The sequence below is a fragment of the Caretta caretta genome, chromosome 8 (genome assembly GCF_965140235.1).
Source record: "Caretta caretta isolate rCarCar2 chromosome 8, rCarCar1.hap1, whole genome shotgun sequence".
In the NCBI taxonomy this organism is placed as follows: Eukaryota; Metazoa; Chordata; order Testudines; family Cheloniidae; genus Caretta; species Caretta caretta.
Genome location: NC_134213.1, coordinates 21496727 through 21512473, shown reverse-complemented (window position 1 = coordinate 21512473; position 15747 = coordinate 21496727). Strand labels below are relative to the sequence as shown.

The 15747-nt window shown below is 41.3% G+C and overlaps 1 protein-coding gene and 1 non-coding gene across 2 annotated transcripts in view; both read left to right on the top strand.

Annotated features, from left to right (window-relative positions):
* The first annotated feature begins 3954 nt into the window (after positions 1–3954).
* The window catches only part of UBTD2 (ubiquitin domain containing 2), a 113471-nt gene continuing 101678 nt past the window's right edge, over positions 3955–15747 (top strand). The window contains exon 1 of the mRNA XM_048859872.2: positions 3955–4130. Within this exon, the coding sequence (XP_048715829.1) occupies positions 4061–4130 (70 nt within the window). The 5' untranslated portion in view covers positions 3955–4060. The remainder of the gene's footprint in view (positions 4131–15747) is intronic.
* Positions 5334–5530, top strand: LOC125642007 (U2 spliceosomal RNA). Its single transcript, XR_007358219.1, has one exon. It is a non-coding gene; the product is annotated as a U2 spliceosomal RNA (small nuclear RNA).

Below are 15747 nucleotides of genomic sequence, written 5' to 3'. Positions count from 1 at the left end.
GTCTCATTTCAGTCTCATGCTCTTAGCCTGTAGAGTTAAATTTCCAAACTCTAGGGGTGGACACACAATCGATCTCAGAAATTTGTAAATTGTCATTACTTCTCTCCACGGTAGTTCTGCAATTCTGAACAAAATGTGTTGACTCTTCTAAGCCTTTCCTGAAAAGATTTGCCCTGATTATACCTATGTTCTAGGCAAACACCAAATTAAACAGAAATTTCCAAATAAGACCTAACAAGATACCTCGACAACTGGGATCAATCAATATCTCCTTTGTTTTGTAGTTAATTCTTCTATACACCCAAGTACTTTGCCATCCCCTGTAACTAATGTGCTCTTTACTTTCATATTCAGTTAGTATCTTCAGAGAGAGCTCCTTCCTCATGTTTACTTATCAGTCCTGAGCATCATGCTTGGTCCTGACTGAGTGAGATGCAGAGCACCTTCACCTTTCAAATCAAATGGGAGTTGAAAGTGCTCAGCATCTTGTAGCAATGGGCCCTCTGCCTATATCACACCAGTTATTTGGGATCTTAATTATTTATACATGCATTTTCTTAAAGGTTACTCAAGTTCCTTTTAAAAGTTGCAAATCCAAATAAAACTAGAAAAATGAATTTGTCAATAGATTTTTGTTCCTTTGATTTTAGGGAATTGCAGTCCCATAAACAGCTATGATTTTTTTTTAATTATGAAAAGTATCTCTGCAATGTGTTTTTAAGCAGGTAAAATAGTTTCGTTTTCTGTTGCCTTTTTTATCAGAAAAACAGCCGACTTCTTCCCTGCACAAACTTGTAGGGATCCTAATTCTCAGTCTGTTAACCAGATTTTATTTTTTTGCACTTTCTGTTTCCCCTTGAAATGTTCTGAATTACTGCTGAGTTGTTCTGAAGAGCTACAGTGCATCTGATAGCACATTTGAACCATAACTTTCAAAGCCTACTGTGATGTTGAAACTGAAATGATGCTTTTAGACATGAAACACCAAAAAACCCCCACCTTTTTTCCCACAGCACTGAAGTCAGATATTGACTAATTGCGGTGGCGGCGGTGACGTTGAGCTTTTAATTTGAACTGATATTTTATTAACTTGGATTGAGGATTTAATAAGTAGTGGTTATTAGTGAGCAGTGTCATCTTGTGTGAATCTAAGTTATTATGAAACTACCCAAAAATTAAGGAAAACAAATCATACAACAGGAAAAAGTAAAAAATCCTTAAATAAAAAAGAAAAAAAACTCTATTAGAATCTAGTCACTCATGCTATTGTCCTGATAAGACTACTGCAAAATAGACAAATCAAAATCCACCATAAAAGTGTGGCATAATAAACAGATAATATGGGGTAGAAGACAGGCTGGTGTTCTTTTCTTATGATCTAAATATAAACAAATATGTTATTCTAATCTGGAATATTGTTCACAACTTTCTGGTTCTGCATTCTTAATATTTATTCAGTTTAAAGATATCATTACATGTTTTCTTTAAAATAGCATTTTTGTTTGTAGACTCATCTGTATTCATTCCCAATAGCAAATACAAAATATCTTAGGCCAGGCTTAGCTGGTATAAATTGGTGTAAAACATAAAAATCTATTTTTACCAGTTGAGCATATGGCCTCCTGTCCTTATACAAAAGGGTAAAGAATTTTTTCATGAGGCACTTTAGCAAAATTAATGTATTTTATTATCTAAAACACCAAACTATATAAGGAATCAGCTGTGATTAATGGTTAGAGCAAGGCAGTCAGGAGGTTCAGTTCTCCCTTTTACTGCTGACTGTTGACAATTGGTTAATTCAGTATATACTTTAAGAGTCCTCCTGGAAGAGTCCTCCTTCCTCACTAAGGCTAAACTCGCACACCGCATTCATCCATAAGTAATGCTTTCTACCATCTCTGGGTAGCTAGGAAATTCCTTCCCATCCTGGTGGACAATGACCTGCCCCTTTGTAACCACCTGTCCACACTTCAGCAGGGCAAGACATCTATGCATGAACACATCAATCCTTAAGAAGTTCCAGCTAGTACAGAATACTGCAGCGCGTATCCTTCAGCAACGGGAGCACATCAAATCTGTCCTCTGTTCTCCACACTGATTTCCCATAGAGTATCAATTCAAGTTGAAGATCTTGGTCCTTTTCTTCAAGGTGCACAATGGCCTGGGCCCAGGATATCTAAAAGATCACCTAAAGTTCCGGGTTGAAGACCACAATTGACAGTTCTGCTTTTCATGCAAAGTGGAACCTTCTACCATAAGGGTAAAGCTTGGCTGTGCAGAAGATGGAGTTTTCTCAAAGTCCAGCCTGAGACTGTGGAATGAACTCCCACAGGAACTAAGGACCACCACAAACCTCACCGCCTTGCAAGGTGCATTTCTTCAATCTTTCTTCTGTATTGTAAACACAGACCAGCATGTATGTAAATATATCAAAACACTACTGCATGAACAGTTTTCTCCCTGGGGAGAGGGCTGAGAGAACAAACCATGTGTGACAGATGTTAGTCACTTTGCTTAATGAACTACTGAAAGGTGTCAGATACTACAGTAATGAGGATGGTATGAGAATCTTTTCGACTAGACCACAGACTAGAATAGACTCAGTGTGTGAGCTTCAGCAAGACATTTAATTTTTCTGGGCTTCAGTTTTTCATTGGTGAAATGGAGATTATAACACTTATGTATCTTGAAAATTATTTAATATTTGCAGGGTTTATTGAGATCATCAGTACAACACAATGAAAATATTGGGGGCAGTTTATACACTCATAAGTATTACAGATGTGTATCAGTATTTTACTAACATGCATTTAGTGCAATATTTCATTTGCTAAAATAAATTAAATGAAAACCTAGATAACACAGAGGGCCTGATTTAAAAACAAAAGTCAGGAGTACAACTGTACAATCAAAAATGTGTAACTAATTTATATGTGTCTGGCTGGCATGATCCCTGTCTGGCGAGCAATATATTTTGTGCACTCAGACACCATAGTTGTACCTGTATATTAGATATGCAATTGTACAAAGAGTTTTGCACAACTTCTTGGAAATTGGGCCCTGAATCTGAGTCATAATAATAATCCTTTGCCATCTTCTAGTGCTTCTCATCTCAAATACTTTGCAAGCTCTAACGCATCCTCGCAGCTGAGACTGGGTTATGGCTACCCTCTGGTGTGTTATGTCTGATTTAGAACCTAAGCTTAAACACCCTCATGCACATGAATAACTTTATTCAGCTGAGTAGTCCTCTTGAAACTAATGGGACCACTCCGATGTGTAAAAATACTCCAGTCCGTGAGCATTTGTAGGATCAGGCACTTACATTCTACAGGCCTCATCATTTTCCATCTGTCAGGGGCCCAGTCCCTTATGTACGGGATAAATAACAAATAGTCACAATGATTAAAATAATGAATCAGATTCATTATGAAGAGTAAGGCCTCCGCTTTGAGCTGAGATGCGGGGGCAGGGGGCCTGCAGGTGTGTGGACTCTGCCATGAGACAGGGAGGTTACTCTGGCTGCTACCTGCATCTCTGAGCTTTGGGGTGGCGGAAAGAGGTGAAGTGAGAGGGAGGAGGATGAACCCAGGCTGCCCTCCATCACGGAGGGGGAGTTACCTTGGACTCCCCCAGGGTTCCTGACACAGGTGCAGGCAGGGGGCTCTCCCAGGCTGTCCCCGGGTCCGTACCACGGGTAGGGATGTGTTGTAGGTACTGGGGCGCTTCTGCCCGTGGTGGAAACAGAGACGGGGTGACGGTAACCCCAGGCTGCCCACCCTGTTCCCTACCCGGGCGGGCGGGCGAGGGGCTGAGGGGTGTTGCCCACAGGTCTATGGGCCGGGCAGGCGGCCGGGGAGACCCGCCCCGAGGCGGGGTACGTGGGGAGGCGGGCCCGGCGCAGCGCCGGGGCTGGAGGAGGAGGCGGGCCCACGCGCAGCGCGGCGCGGCGGGGCGGGCAGGGAGCAGGCGGCGGCGGCTGCTTCGGAGCCATCGCGCCTGCCCGGCCGGTGGTGGACCTCGGGCGGGGAGCGGCGGGTCTCCGGGCCGGGCGGGCCCCATGGGCGGGTGTGTGGGCTCCCATCACGACTCCTCGGGCAGCCTCAACGAGAACTCGGACGGCACCGGAGGTGAGAGGGGCCGGGCGGGACTCCGCGCGGTCCCCCGTCCCCCAGCCCAGGGACCCCCTGGGCACCGCGGCACTCGGGCCTGAGGGGCTCTCCCTGGGGGGCCTCGCCATGCATCGCCGCCCCTCCGGGGCCCCTCGCCCCCTGCCCGGGCCCTCCATCCCCTCCCCCGCAGGGGTACAGTTGTTCAGGAAGGGGTGCCTGGCCCACCCCTCCTCAACGCCCCCCAGGGGTACAGTCCCCCCCCTTCCCCGCTCTGCCCGCCCCCCCCCCGGGGGGCATCCCCCGAGCGAGCCTCGCCCCTCCGCCTTCACTCCAACTTCCCCGAAGTCAGCTGCCATCAGCTGCCCGGCTCCGGGCCACTAGGGCAGGCAGGGGCGTGGGGAGAAAGCAGCCCTAGTCCCCAGCCCAGGCCGCGCACTCCCTCTTCCCAGCCGCAGGGCTCAAGCTCCCCAGGAGCCGCGGGAGCTTTTAAAAATGCCCTACGAATGCACAGTTCTGCAGGGTTCAAAAGGGCTTTGGGAATGGTCCAGCTGGACCTAAGCCGCCCCCCCCCCTTCCCATGCCTTGCTCAGAGGCCATCCCTGAAAAGGAAACATTTTTGTCAACGTTCAAAAAAATTCAGCTTTTGTCTCTCCTCCATACAAAGCCATAATTAGCTTAAAACCCAATACCAGGCACTAGAAACTCTTCTTGATAACGTGTCCCTTCAGTGGAGATCATGCTGCACTCAAAGCAGTGTGCTGATCAGAGTGGTGCCTTGCATTTTATTTAACTTGCATAGGTTTTTATCCTATAAAGTAGTGTTTGAACTCTGTTCTCTGTCTGGGACTTACCCCCATTGTTTCAGTATATAGAAAATAATTTAGCTGGTGGGGATTATCTCCTGATTACATTGCCTTACTCTGCTTTCCAATAACAGATGGACATTTTCCCCCTGTTTAAATTGTTGGTATTAAATGGTCACTTTAGTACAATTAAGTGCTGAAGGCAGTGTGTTTTATCTATCATGTTAGTTACATACCTGTTTAAAAGGGGAGGGTGGGCAGGGAACAGTACTGCAATGTAAATAGTCTCTGTACTTAACTAGTTTCAGAGTAGCAGCCCTGTTAGTCTGTATTCGCAAAAAGAAAAGGAGTACTTGTGGCACCTTAGAGACTAACAAATTTATTTGAGCATAAGCTTTCGTGAGCTACAGCTCACTTCATCGCTTCTCGGCCTTATGGCTAAGATCAAGCATAGTATCTGTTCTTATCAGTTTAATAACTGATATGTCCTTTATTTAAGGACTGTATATTAAATTGATTTTTGGAACAGGGGGATGGAATAGGAGCTTGCTCTGTCCACCCCATGCATTGACCTGGTATTACAGTGCCTCCAGGAACGGAAGGAATGCATCCGATGAAGTGAGCTGTAGCTCACAAAAGCTTATGCTCAAATAAATTTGTTAGTCTCTAAGATGCCACAAGTACTCCTTTTCTTTTTGTACTTAACTACTTGACATCTTATTTTTTTTTAGGAAAACATAAGATAGAAATATGACCTATTGGGTCACCTAAATCGTCCCCCTGCCACTGCAAGGTTGTTCTTGACAGTATACAATGTATTGCTTTGTTTGATCTTCTTTCAAATGACCCTAGTGATGGAGTATTTTTAGAAACGCTGTAGATTTTGTGTGTATTGCATAAAATATAAAAAGTACAGATCTTAAAAGAACTTTTTGAAGCAGCTGCCTGTTCATTTCAATGGCTCTTTGAACTATGTGTGTATCTTAAATAAACTCCTGCTGTTTTGTTTTGTTTTTTTTAAAGCTGCGTAACATTTAGTGTCACAATTCCCATTAAAGTACAAGGGAATTTGGTAGCTCTTTCCAAATCAACTTTTTTCTGACTTTAGGAGGGAAGTGAATAGACTAACAAATTTTTCAATACCAGCCTAGGTGTGACCAGTTAACAAAGAATAGTAAGAGTTTTTAGGGGAGTGGGGAGAACAGGTTCATGTTGAAAGCCAAACAAGAAAATTTACAACAAAAAGTTGTCTTATAGCTTTTAATACTATTTACAGGCGGCCTGGATTTTTCAGCACATCCATGCAATGTCAGCCATTGTTTAGTAACTAAGCATTATGAAGTGAGGCAAAGTTGCAGAAACAGCCTTGACTCTGAATTTTCTCACTTTTATCTCACCTTTGATATCTAGTGGATTACATACAGTATCCACAAAATATGTTACAATTCTTCAGTGGAGGGTGTAATGCCATATCATTACACTCTCAATGGTGGTGTGTGAGGCAGGCAATTTCAATGGAATTGGTGAAGTTTAGTGTCCCAGATTTAGCTGGGAAGGACTCGCTTCTGCTTGCAGTTACACAGCATACATCACTGTGTATTTTGGGGCAAATAGCCTATTGTGCATGGGTGCGTTAGCACAGCAACTAGATTTTCCAAGCCCACAATTGCAAACCACATATTGGAGTGCAGGCTCAAACTCTAAGGATTATGCACTCCGAGTCTGTTTCATGTAAATGATCTGATATTTCAGTTGAGCTGTATGGGACTGAATGAAAATATATTTATAAACTACCTACTGCTGTGTGTGTATAGTAGCCTATTTTGAAATGTGCACTTTTTTTTTAAAGTAGCTATAGTTAAGCTGAAAGTGCATCACAATATGTTTTTAATATACCATAATTTAACAGTCAAGATATCAAAGACCAACTTTTCTGACTCTTGGATCTAAAACTTTATAAAATGATTGTGATAAATATAAAATCTGGCTCTTGGTGTCTCAAGAGAACTTATGACTTGAGACATCTGACACTGAGCTAGGCAAAGCAGTAGAGCACATAATATAAGGAACAATCCTACTTTAGAAGGGGGATGGGCTAAATCATCTAGTAGGTCATTTCTGTCTCTAATTTCAGATTCTGTGATCTAGTACGGTGTTATCCACCTTTCAACCTGTTGCAAGTGACTAGGGCCATATCATAAACTCCAGGAAAGTAGTTTAGAACCAAAACTTCAATGCTAAATGCTGCATTGCCAGTGTCTGAAATGATGATGTGATAATTGTTTGTTGCAAAGCTTTATACTGTCTCCTAAACACAGTGATACATGAAGCAACTTTTCCTAGCGATGAGACTGGTTAACCATGCTTGATCCTGGAGGACTCTCAGAGCCAGATGTTGATCTCCATTGCACCAATCTGAATCTATAAAAACTCCAAGGAAGTTGATGGAATTTTGTTGGATTAAATCAGTGTAACTCATATCAGAATCTTCTCCTATAATCTCATGAGTTCTTCAAGCAATCACTAGCACTTTATATATCCATTGCTGCTCATTTAAGTTGCTAAAATGGCTTGATCGAATACAGTTTCGTTCTCTTCTGATTTGCTGTAGAGCAATTAGCATACTTCAAGGTCAGCAAGATATTTAAATTAGCTGGTCCTTAGGGTAAATTCATTAAGGTGTGTGGGTGTGTGTACGTGTACACAATGAGCTGGCCAGAAATATTGGCACTTCTTTTGTTTGTCATAAGTTATTCTGGAGTGCAGGCCTGAGGCCCGCTCCTGCTCCCATTGACTTCAATAGGAAGAGCAGGCTCTTAGTTAACAAAAATATCTGGTCATCAGCAGGCACTGCTGTGTCCATCCTGGAAGAGGAACTGTCTCCCCAGGGTAGCTCCAGCTTTTCCACTATTCGTACTTTTTTTTATAGTACTATAGTGTTATACAATACTTTATAACATGGAAAAATAAGCTAAGCATAAAACAAAATTGTTGCTCCAAAATGCTTACTGTGTAAAAGCTATCAGAGGTAAACAGAGTGATATGTGGTCATTACCATAGTTGGTCTTCGTGGAATTAGGGATTTCCAGGAGAAATGTGAAAGAAGAAAAGAAGGATGATTGATGTATACTAATCAGTACAGTACTCCATAAGAACCCACCAACTGATGTTCTCAGATTTCTCTTTGTTATTCCTTTTTAAAGATCATGGTGAGCTTTTACAATCCTGGGCAATGTGGGTTGGTGAGAAATTTCTCATCCCTAGCCACTCCATACGACAGGTTATTTGATCTGTTCAGGTGTGCTGTCTTCCAGTATATGAATCTGGGGTTAAATAATGGAGGGCTTCACATTTTTGTGTCCGCTTTTAGGGTTTCTAAAGATCTGCACCAAATTATGTTCAGCTTGGTTCACCATTACATAAGCATTTAGAAGAATTCTTTTTGCCAGAATGTTACATCTGGGTCCCATCCCCTCATGCAAGCTATTTATTTTACCTTCTATCCTTTGAAATTCCCTTTTCATTTTCTTCTGGTAAGTCTGTTAAAATCTTTTCTGTTAGGCATTGTGCAATGTTAGTTTGTCTTGCCTTTCTTTTGCCTGCAAAGTTCAGCAAGACAGTTATTTGTATGGAGTGAAGAGGAGGCAAGAGATCCAACTTCTTGAAGTATGGGCACCGCAAGTCATTACAGATTAAGTCTTTGGGCTGCAGCTGTCTCTCTGCTGCTGTTCTCTTTCTGACATGATGTTAGCCTGCCCATTGGAGTTCTTGTCTTCTCCATTGGTAAAAAAAACTTCAGTAGTTGTGTTTTTACCTTTGTCTTCTCTCCTTTTGCCTGTAACTTGGGGTGACAGCAGGAACAAATAGAAGCAGGTGATTGCATGCTCAACTGGCACACTGGGATAGCTGATTGATCTGAGTGCAAATTCTTACTACAGTGCTTAATATGGTGCCATTGGCTCAAAAACACTGGAAGGCCAATTACAGCCCTTGGTCTAAACTTTGGCCAACTGTAGAAAAAACAATTTTAAAATATCTTTATTGGATGGTAGCGTAGCATTGCACTGAGCACTTCTGTTTTGAGGTGACAATAACTGCTTTCATAGTTTGTTGAAGACTGACTACGGGAGTTTGTGTATTAAGTAGTTAGAGGTTTGTCTCTCACAGTCTGTCCAATGCAGTAGCTCCAACCATGGTTAGCTTAGATTTTTTTAAAAAGGTCTAGTGACTGAAAGGTCAGTAGCTTTTTGGTACACACCTTTTGTATCAGAACCCATGCAAAGAGTCCTCCACTTCTATATAATGTAATCTGGCTTGTTTTAGCTATTTATTTTAAGCCCTAAACTTAAAGTTTGTGGAGGAGATGGTATGATGGGATAACATGATTTTGGCAATTAATTGATCTTTAAATTTTCATGGTAAATAGGCCCAATGGCCTGTGATGGGATATAGGCCCAATGGCCTTAGATGGGGTGGGATCTGAGTTACTACAGACAATTCTTTCCTGGGTATCTGGCTGGTGAATCTTGCCCACATGCTCAGGGTTCAGCTGATCGCCATATTTGGGGTCGGGAAGGAATTTTCCTCCAGGGCAGATTGGCAGAGGCCCTGGAGGTTTTTCGCCTTCCTCTGTAGTATAGGGCACGGGTCACTTGCTGGAGGATTCTCTGCTCCTTGAAGTCTTTAAACCACGATTTGAGGACTTCAGTAGCTCAGACATAGGTGAGAGGTTTTTCGCAGGAATGGGTGGGTGAGATTCTGTGTGCAGGAGGTCGGACTAGAAGATCATAATGGTCCCTTCTGACCTTAATGTCTATAAGTCTAGTGTATGCCAGTACATAGAACATTTGATTTGTCTTGCTATCTAAGAAAAAAGTGCTTACTTCAGCATTCTCTACACTGTGTACCAGGTATATTTTTGTAAGAGATGGTCTTGAATTCACAGATGGCGTATACTGTTGGCTTTCATCATACTTTTTGGTGTGTCATTTTCTTTGTGAATTTTGTGAAAATATAGTATAAAAGTTGTTTTAGTTTTAAAAGCTACATAGTAAGAAAAGTTTAAACATGAACTGACACTTTTTATAATTTGCTCTAGATCTGTCATAAGAATGTTGTGGAAACTGTAAAACAGTCAGTATGTCAGAGACTTGTACAAAAATCAGTCAAACATTTCTTGTTCAGGTAGCCTAGAACTCCTGATTTCCAGGGGTGCTGAGCGTCCACACAACACCGGTTAAAACCAATGGCATCTGCAGTTGCTGTGCACAGCACTTCTGAAATCAAAACATTTTTCTTTTGAAGTAATGGGCCAGCTTAGGTTTATGCAGTTGCTTCAGTATCACTTCAGTCTTGTTTCACCAAATGAAATAAGGTGTCATCTCTTCTGTCAATAGAAGCAGACTAATTAATGCAACTGTTCTTTTCATTTGCTTGTTAGCATCATTCCCCTCCCCCAGCACTTGTTTGAGTTCAGTTACTGTTTGGGGTATAGAAATAAACAAATGTTTGATTACTCTATTTGGGGTTTCCAATGCTACATGCAGCAAAATCATCCACTACTGAATATTAAATAAATATAATAAGTGAAACATTAGTGGTGCTTTAAAGATTTATGACTATAGTAGATATGGAGAGAAGGTATCACAATTAGTATTCTGTTCCTGTGAATTGAATTTTCAAGAGGATTGATCCCATTTTTATTACAGCAAAGAATATAATTTTTTTTCCTTCATAGCAATGTTGAGTAATATTTTGAGTCACAAGTTGTATTTTCCACTGAATGCATCCGATGAAGTGAGCTGTAGCTCACGAAAGCTTATGCTCAAATAAATTTGTTAGTCTCTAAGGTGCCACAAGTACTCCTTTTCAAGTTGCAACGCCGTTCATGTAGTTAACGAGAACTCCACCAGTATAGTGCTCCAAACATCATAGTAAAGTGTTAATAGCTCAAGTCTTGCTCAGGTAATTTAGCTAAGAAAAAGTATATGGACTTTCTGGCAAAAGGAATTCTTGTAAATATTTTTTCTCTACCTAGTAGGTACTAAGGAAGGTGAAATGATGCATGTTGGAAGTTGGTGGTTTGAGTACTTGTAAAATGTTTCCCAAGAAATAAAAATCTGATTTCATAGTAAACTGGGTCACTCCCCACAAAAATTTTGTTGCAAGTGGAAAATAGGTTCTAGATAGCTAAAGCTGATCTGGCATTGTAGTTTAAAATCAAGCTTCCGAAAATTCCTTTCATCTAATGTCCTGGTTTAAAATGAAATAAATGAAAAAAAAACCCTACTCTTAAGCAGTGTTTGGTTTTTATAAGCAAAGAAAGATTGAAGTACTTGAGAGATCGTGTGTATAAAAGAATTCCCAGTCTCTCTCATGAACTCATCATACATTGTGTTTAAAAAGTCAGTTAAGTTCTTAAGCAATTGGTTTTCATTTACTATCTCTACTTCCCTAAAACTCATACTGTTTTGATGTAACCACTAAAGTCTGTAGATTCAGACTGAGACTCACTGCCGCAGTTCTAAAACAGAGTAGACATAGCCAGTAACTTCTTGAGCATGACCTGACGCAATACCCTTTCCTCCTGCCGTGAGTTGTTGCCTGATCTGTAGGTTGCGTATTAGTTACATTGATTCTTAGTAATCCCCAATCAACACTCTGTGGTTTGGCAGGGTCTCATCAGGAGATCAGGCCTAGAGTTATTAGAATTACAATTAGTATGGGAACCCTGGTGTGCACAGGAGCAACACTCACACTGAAGAAAAACCTTTTGAATTTGCAGTAGTTTTTATTAACTCAATTAATAAAACCACAGATGCTCCAACCCAAAGAAATAGGTAAATATACTACAGAATTGTCCATACATCCAGCATCAGAGCAATCATACACTCACATCGTCTTTGTGGAGACTAGAATTGATGGGTCCATGAAGATCTTATCCTATATCTGGCATGCCAAAAGATCCCAACTTAGGCGATGGTTTACCCTATTGTAGGGTCGGTGGCCACGGTAAATATTCATAAGGATGTCCAGCCTCTTTGGTCCATTACTAAATTTCCTCACCCTGATAATGTTGGGGTATTCTCATATTATAGGTTAATATATTAGTTACCTCAAAATTATTAGCATATAGATCAGTGGTTACTAAGGCAATCTTGCAGTTCAACTTCTGCTGATGTTCCTATCCTAAAATAACCAAACTTGCATTAATTGGTATTTTGCGGTTACCTGTCAGTAGTTTAGTCATACTTATCACAGGATTCTGTCTTATGCTGTCTTGTGATTTAAAGTTGCTCCTGGTTAAACTACTTATGCAAAAGCTTTATAAGTCTTATATCCATATGCTAAGCTATTGTCTTACAGGGTCAGGTGTGCGGGCTTCATGCATTAGTGCCTTATACCTATATCTTATCAAACAAATCTCTGTTATAGGCTCTAGAGGCAGCCCCCAGTACTTTTCTGTTCTTCATAGCTTTTCCAAGCATTACTCAGAGTGAAACTGGACAAAGAGGTTGGTTTCATGGCTAATATTAAGATGCTGGCAGAGGACTCCTAAAAGGGGCTGGATAAGGTGGCAGAGACTCTCCTCCAAGACTGGGAAGATCTTTCCACTTTGATGGAGAGGGAGGAAAGTTTGTGATGGAAGGGAGCTGTCTCCCAGCAGCCAAAGGTTTTCGGGAGGGCCTTCACATTTATCAGATATATACTAGAAGGATGTGTATATTTGAGAGAACTCTTTCTTGGCCCACCCTCATCTGGGGGAGGGGGGGACAAATTATGTACTAGTATCATATGATTAAATACTTTCCAGTACTGCTGAACAGCAGCTATCAAAGTTAGACATTTTAAAATCAGCAGGTCCAGGTAACTTTTATCCCAGATTTTTAAAAGAGCTGGCTGAGGAGCTCTCTGACCATTCATGCTAATCTCAATAAGTCTTAGAACACTGGGGAAGTTTCAGAGGACTAGAAGAAAGCTACTATGCCACTATTTAAAAATGGAAAACGGGATGACCCAGGTAGCTCTAGGCCTGTCAGCCTGACATCAATCCCAGGCAAAATAATGGAGCAGCTGGTAACTGGTTTCCTTTAATAAAGAATTAAAGGGGAATCATATAATGCCAATCAACATGGGTTTATGCAAAATAGGTCTTGTCTAACTAACTTGATATGTTTTGATGAGAACTGATCTGCTGATAAAGGTAATAGTGTTCATGTAATATACTTATACTTGGTACCACACAACAGCTTCATTAAGAAACTAGAACAATACAAAATCAACATGGCACATAGTAAATGGATTAAAAACTGGTTAAATGATAGGTCTCAAAAATATAATTATAACCAGGGTAACATGGTCAAATAGATGCTTCAAGTGGGATCTTGCAGGCATCAGTTCTTTGCCCTATGTTGCTTGATATTTTTTATCAATGATTTTGTAGGAAAATCCCATATAATCATTACTGATAAATTTGCAGATGACTCAAATTGGGGGATTGGTAAACAATGAAAGAGGACCGGTCACTGATACAGAGCAGTCTGGATTGCTTGGTAAGCCACAAACTAACTTTGCATTTTAGTATGGCCAAATCTAAAGTTATACATCTAGGAACAAAGAATGTAGGCCATTCCTACAGGATAGGGGATTCTATTCTGGGAAGCAGTGAGTCTGAAAAAGATTATCCACCATGGCCCCCAAGTCAGTTGAATATGAGCTTCCAGTGCAATGCTGTGGCCAAAAGGGCTAATGAAATCCTTGGATGTGTAAACAAGGGAATGACTGAATAGGAGCGGGGACATTACATTACCTCTGTATTTTGAAACTGGTGTGACCACTACTGGAATATTGTGTTCAGTTCTGGTGTCCACAAATCAAGGAGGTTGTTGATAAATTGAAGAGGGTTCAGACAAGAGCCCTGAGAATCATTAAAGGATTGGAATACATGCCTTCTGGTGAAAGACTTAAGGAGCTCAATCTAATTAGCTTATCAAAAAGAAAGTTATTGGGTGGCTTGATCACAATCTAAGCACCTACAAGGGGAACAGAAATTTGATAATGAGGGCTCTTCAGTCTAGCAGAGAAAGATAGAACAAAGTCAAATGGCTAGAACTTGAAGCTAGATGAATTCAGACTAGAAATAAGACACAACTTTTAAAATAACTATTGGAGTATCTTAGCAAAGGTTGCAGTGGATTCTCCATCATTGGAGATTTTAAAATCAAGATTGGATGTTTTTCTAAAATATGTTCTATCTCAAGCACAGCTATTGGACTTGAAATAGGAATTAATACAAGGAAATCCTATGTCCCGTATTATACAGGAGGTCAGACTAGTCAATCACAATGATTTTTTTCTGGCTTAAAAACCTATTAATCTTTCCTGTCTGCTTTGGGCTAACAAGTAGCTAGGATGTAATTCAGGACCTGAAAGATTTATACTGTGACTTTTCTCCAATTGTAGCAATACTATATTTCTGTTAATGGGAGTTGAATTAGTGACATTTGGAAAAGCTAAATTTCCTAAATACATGTTAATTAAAGTGGTACTCCATACTGGACTTCAAATTCCCGATCCCTGCATTATAGGAATAAAGTTGCTGAGCTTGTAATACAATCTTAATTGACATCTTATTATTTTTGGACACTACAGCTATGAATTTTCACATGCCAAAAGTCTGATGACCAGAGCTACAGGTTGCTTTATGTATATATTTGTTTTTTAGAGTAGTCTGTTTTGTATACCAAAAATATAAGATTTTTATTTACTTACAATGATAATGATAAGCATTTGGCATTTATATTGTGACTTTGCAGACAGATTTGGCACCACTGGTGATTCTGCTTGTCAGGAGCTAATACGCAGGGACTGTTGAGTTAAATTCTCTGTGGAATTGGCTGTACCACAGCAGCAGATTTTCATAGTAGTTGGATACTGTCACATGACATCACTCTGCATAAGAGCCCAGTGAACACGGCCATCCTCAAAATTACCCTAAATCTAAAGTGAAAGGGTGTGAAATGACCCATTGCATGAGCACAAGGAAGGAAAAAACCTGGAGTCACTGACTCCAATATTTCTGGCTAGAATCGTTGTTGAATGAGACATATAAACTGTAACTGGAGACCTGAAGGAGTGAGAAATCTGCTCTCCCTCTGTTATCTGGCTGAAACCTAAGGGTATGTCTACACTACGGAATAAGGTCGAATTTATAGAAGTCGGTTTTTTAGAAATCGGTTTTATATATTCGAGTGTGTGTGTCCCCACAGAAAATGCTCTAAGTGCATTAACTCAGCGGAGTGCTTCCACAGAACCGAGGCTAGAGTTGACTTCCGGAGCATTGCACTGTGGATAGCTATCCCACAATTCCCGCAGTCTCCGCTGCCCATTGGAATTCTGGGTTGAGATCCCAATGTCTGATGGGGCTAGAACATTGTCGCGGGTGGTTCTGGGTACATATCGTCAGGCCCCCGTTCCCTCCCTCCCTCCATGAAAGCAAGGGCAGACAATCGTTTCGCGCCTTTTTTCCTGAGTTACCTGTGCAGACGCCATACCACAGCAAGCATGGAGCCCACTCAGGTAACCGTCACCCTATGTCTCCTGGGTGCTGGCAGACGCGGTACGACTTTGTACACAGTAGCAGCAACCCATTGCCTTCTGGCAGCAGACGGTGCAGTACGACTGGTAGCTGTCCTCGTCGTGTCCGAGGTGCTCCTGGCCACGTCGGCTGGGAGCGCCTGGGCAGACATGGGCGCAGGGACTAAATTTGGAGTGACTTGACCAGGTCATTCTCTTTAGTCCTGCAGTCAGTCCTATTGAACCGTCTTATGGTG